Here is a 5601-nt window from a genome sequence, read left to right as displayed (position 1 = left end):
TAATTTTTATTTATATGTAACCGAAAACACACACACATTTTTATTTTAATAACGTTGAACAATTTAAACGCTTACCCTAACGATTTTATGATGCACGATTCATATCAAAACGTGAAATAATTTCAACTGAAATTAATTTATGCGTAAATGAAAATGAAATTATTCATATTTATATAACGTGATATGAATAACACGAAACGTAAATAATAGTTATTCAGTGACGTATGTTATGTCAAACGTAAATGCATCAATTATTCAGGGGATATTCTACTAACAAATTTTAATTTCATCGCAAATAAATCTAAATATTGTCGTTACCGTTTAGCCGTATTCCTAGCTTGCATAGCGATCCATTTTCGGTTTGGGCAAAGTTGTGTTGCAATAAAATCGAGAACGTATAGTAGCTGTTATAAATTAGTAGAATTCCTCTCAGTTACGATCAAGCTAATGTTTATTATTGTGAGAAATAATCGACGTTGGGTCGGAATATAATTAGGAACGTATCGAAACCGGATTAGTGGAATTGCCCTTAAGCATGAATTACGTCACTGAGTCGTATTTGATGCATCCATTTATCACCCCTAATATATCGTAGTTATATAACACCTAAAATGTATAACGCACAATTCAAAATAAAGTTTGTTATTTAAATAAAATGTCCATGTGTTCAATATTATTATATGTATATGTATATGATTAATGAAAAATAGTAAACTTTGCTAATTTTAAATTGACTTGTTAAATGACGATTCAAATATTCTTGTAAATCATATAAGGACACATTTGAATAAGGTATTCGTTTTGAATATAAAGTCTTTATTTCCAAAGTAAGAAAAGGTAAAACATAAAACAAATCACATACAAGTGTTAGGTTGTGTGTTCGTGTGTGTGAAAAGTATACGATATACCGAGAATACTAAATGAGTCCGCTAAATCTAGACATTCGGTGATACGTAAACTTACAACAAGCTGATAATTGGTAAAATTGTACAAAATTGTGGATTTTTTTTTATTCAAGGTCAATGGTCAAAAAATGTGTTTTTCGCGATTTTCAGTAAATAATTTTATGATCTACAATTTGTGTCGGGGGTATTTTTATGATAAAACTTACCGTTTTGCTGAGAATCGCGAAAAACTCTTTTTTGTTTTACCTTTGACTTTGAGTAAAACAATTTTTATACATAGGAATGGTGGGGAGCTTCAACATTTTATTTATAATTATATTTTAAACAATTTTACCAACTATCAGCTTGTTGTAAGTTTATTCACAATTGCTTTTTGGTCTAATTTGACCGGAATAAATTATTGTTAAATTATTAAACGTTGTAAGAACGTTTTAAGCTTTGTAAGACCGATTTTAATATCAAATCGTTTGCTTGTAACGTTGTCACGTAGATTTGCAGCTTGGACATCACGTTTTTAATCGTATTCGAAATGACGATCCGCTTCACGTCGTCTCTAAAGAGATTCATACAAAATGCAAAACGAAATATCACTTTGAGAAGCGTAGTGGTATAAAAGTAGTAGTAGAATTATACTTCGAAAACCTACTATTAATTATTATTTAATTTCAAATATGACGAAATGACAAACAATGATGTCCATCAAATAATCCCTGACAATGTTCCTTATGAGTTTATTTACGACTAGCTGCTACCCGCCCGCATCGCTGGGTGTTTTAAATTTATTTAAAATAAGTTATTTAAAATAAAAATATTTTTATTATAAATGGAAAAAATACTTTTGTTTTGAATATATTTATTGAACATATAAGATAATAAAATAACAAAGAATAGTGTAAACAATAAAATTAATAACAGGAACACCAAATTAAAAAAAAAATTGTGATTTTCAAAAAAACAATTATGCCAATATTTGATGTTTTTAAATATTTATAAATGAAATTGAATATTCACTACTAAATTAATTTCAATTTAGTGAAAACGTTAAAATATCAACAACTGTTTTAAGTCAGATTAGAATTAAACTCTATTTTCAAATGGACAAATTTTTTGCTCTATATGTATTTTCTCCTCTTAAGAGAGAAAAAAAAAATGAGCAAAAATCTAAATTGAATCACAAAACGCACGCACACACGCGCACACACTCACACACACACATACAATTAACTAAAACAGTTGAATAATGCTTCTTAAATTATTTAAGAAAACAGAAAATTAATGATTAAATTTTTTGTTATTGAATGCTGCCATGAAAATCTCATCACCTCACCGGCATGATATATAATCTATGATTTGAGCAATCACATGTTCTTACTGTATATCAAGTTTTATTTCTCAACCGTCCAGAGAGAGACAGACAGACAAAAATTTCAAAAATAGTAAAACTGATGTCAGTTAGTCAGACAGACAGACAGACTCTACAGATTTCTATAGTAGTATAGATATATGTAGATATAGATTAGACATACATATTACATATTTTTAATACGATAATCTGTTTGTATGCACTTATGTAATTTATATATATTGTATAAATATTTTTTAGATTATTTTAGTAAATGTTAATAAATGAAATGACAAATGCAAAAAAGATATACAGAACTAAAGCTTGTTAAACATACCGAGTTTCCGAAGTGATATTCGAAAAACCTATTCGTTATCCCTTTAATCTATGTTTTATTAAGTACTTATTTTTCATGTGTATCAAAAGCCGAGAGTAATGCTTTGTAATACTTGTAATACCAAAGCTAAATTGTTTCAGAATTGTTGACATTCACGATCTTGCTGCTCCCGTGTACATACGCCCGAATATCAGTGATGTACGCACACGAGAAGATGTCGGATATTGTTGCTGAAAAGTGCCTAGGTGAAATGTTTCCGAAGGGCAAACGAATCGAATTCCAAGAATCGGACGAGCCTTGTATTATATACTGCGTGTTGAGGAAATTGGGCATTATGAACAGTAATGGACAAATTAATATAGACCTTTATCGGTAAGGACGAAATTGATACATCGACGTCATTCGTAAAAGAAATTACAAAAATATTTTTGTCTCTGTTATTTCTTAGTACAATCAAGCGTCAATGATTTTTTTTTATAGCAACTGTTTTAACAAACAAAAGTGTAAGCATTTTCAATTTAAATCACAATTGATATTACCAGTCTCTTAGTGTTCTTTATCTTGACAGATTTTTCGATAAGGCTACTGAATCAATGACCTCGATGAAGCTAAATAAAAACTAATTCAAAATTACTAACTTAAAATTAAACTTCATAATATTATTTTTAACACTTTCCTAGGCAGTACACTTCATGTACACAATCCTTGAGTAATTATTATAAAATTTATTTATTTACGTTCCCTGACCCAGAAAGATACAGAAGTACTTACATATATACTTCTTGCATTAAACACGTTTATATATAACCAAATGAATGGTTAAATTTATAGCGTTACTCAGATTTTTATCAGGCGTGCGATATTGTATAATTATAAAATATATTCGATGAGCTAAATATATACACCGTTCACGTTGCATTGGAACAGCGTTGTGACATAAGCTCCAAAACTTTGAAGAGGAACAACAAAGGAAGATTTACTTTGGTACTTTTGTATACATGGATATTTGTTTCGCAAATATCGTATTCTAAAAATCAATTATTATTGTTTTCATAATCGTTAACTTGAATGCCAGTACAGCCAAAGATATGGATTGTCAAATTAATTTATGAAAATAGTAAAGTAATGTGAGATAAAGTTATAATATTAGTTATAATATTAACGTAATAATATTAGTTATAATAAGTTATAATATTAGTTATAATAAGATTTATTATAATTCATGTCCCTCTAATATCAAGACGAAGGTTAGGATTGTACTACACAACTCAACTGTTTGGTTGATATACGTTTTTTTTTCTCAGTATCATTTCATCACTGAATTATTTAATACGTAATGTTCACATGACAACTCATTGGTGCTTGTACTGATTTGAATCAACTACGCCTAGGCTCAGCTGTATGTATAAGAGTTTAGATCCCTCCATTGACCTACGACCCTAATTAATATTCGAAATAGCTTTACTAGTAAATCCTTCTCGTGGTGTTAGGTTATCGTCGCAAACATTTGTCGGTAGTTAACTAAGTTTATTCATGCTAAAATATTACCAAGTTGGCTTTCAGTTTTGAAGAGACAAACTTATAAGATACATTACAGTAATTTGCGTAATATGTTCTAACATTTTATTCATATATGTATGTAATTATTACTAAAATAACTTAACATGGATTTGTCTTTGCAACACAACATTACTATCGCCCTGTTTTTCGAAGTTATTTTATAGAACTTGGTATAATATTTTTTCTTCCAATTACGAGGGGTCTTATATATTAAACAAATATATAATATAATCTAGATTTTTTTATTATAACATTTGTTATGGAACACCTGTTGACGCACCTCGGTAAGACCAACGCGAATACCGTGACGAGAAACGGCATGATGTTCTCTCCAGCCTTGCTCTGCAACACACTACGCCCTTGTGTGCGTAGTGCGTACACTACATATAAATATTATTTTATTCGTTGGTACATAGATATACACACATACAAAAAAGAAACTAATAAATTTTCAGGAAACGCGTGCAGCAAGCTCAGCTCGATGGTAGAAGCGTACCGAATGATAATGGAAGCGCCTGTATTGAAAGCGCAGAAGCAACGCAACATAAACAAGACGTCTGTAAGAAGGCGAAAGTGTTTAATGATTGTACACATCTCTACAAAATACTATTTTAATATTAATAAAAAATAAAAATTTAATTTTCGAGCTTTTTTAAGAATTGCAATCGTAATCAACAATTCATCATGACCAACTTAGTATCCTTTTTGTCACTAATTTTGACAATTATTTACTCTCTGGAAAATAATTTCAGCATAAATAATTTATATTGAATTGAATAATTAAAATAATTAAAAATTATAATCATAGATTAATTTTAGATATCTATATAATCTGATGTCAAAACAATACGATTAATTTACAATAGCTTTAGGACAAATTACTAAAATAACTTACGAAAGCGGTGACTTTTCTTTAAAAGTTAATTATGACATTTTTGTGTGGTTAAAAATTATAGAAAATTTTAATGATAGATTACATCAAAGAACTTTTAAACCAAATAGTCGAAACGCTTGAAACATTTCGACATGATTTCGACCTTGTTTATACTTTGAATTCGGGCGCATTGCTAGAATAGCTTGGGCGTTTTAAGAAAAACTGGGAATTAGAAAAATTTTTACGACAGAGACAGAGATTGACAAGAAATTTACGACAAAGCCTTATTCTGAAAATCAAATAAACTTCTCTTGATATCAATTTCATACATGATCATGATCCTCCTGCCCTTTTTTTTTTTTTAGCATTAGCAGCCCGTAAATGTCCCACTGCTGGGATAAAGGCCTCCTCTCCTTTGAGGAGAAGGTTTGGAGCATATTCCACCACGCTGCTCCAATGCGGGTTGGCGGAATACACATGTGGCTGAATTTCGTTGAAATTAGACACATGCAGGTTTCCTCACGATGTTTTTCTTCACCGCCGAGCACGAGATGAATTATAAACACAAATTAAGCACATGAAA

At 29.8% G+C, this 5601-nt stretch overlaps 1 protein-coding gene across 1 annotated transcript; it reads left to right on the top strand.

The window, feature by feature from the left end:
• Nucleotides 1-2768: 2768 nt before the first annotated feature.
• LOC125072204 lies at nt 2769-4759 on the top strand. The gene is made up of 2 exons (XM_047682729.1): nt 2769-2956; nt 4600-4759. The coding sequence occupies exons 1-2, from the start codon at nt 2781-2783 to the stop codon at nt 4757-4759; spliced, it is 336 nt and encodes a 111-aa protein (XP_047538685.1). The 5' UTR covers nt 2769-2780.
• The last annotated feature ends 842 nt before the right edge of the window (nt 4760-5601 follow it).

This window comes from Vanessa atalanta, chromosome 21 (assembly GCF_905147765.1).
Source record: "Vanessa atalanta chromosome 21, ilVanAtal1.2, whole genome shotgun sequence".
Lineage (NCBI taxonomy): Eukaryota > Metazoa > Arthropoda > Insecta > Lepidoptera > Nymphalidae > Vanessa > Vanessa atalanta.
Note: the sequence above shows the minus strand (reverse complement) of the source record. Positions and strands in the feature narration are given on the sequence as shown.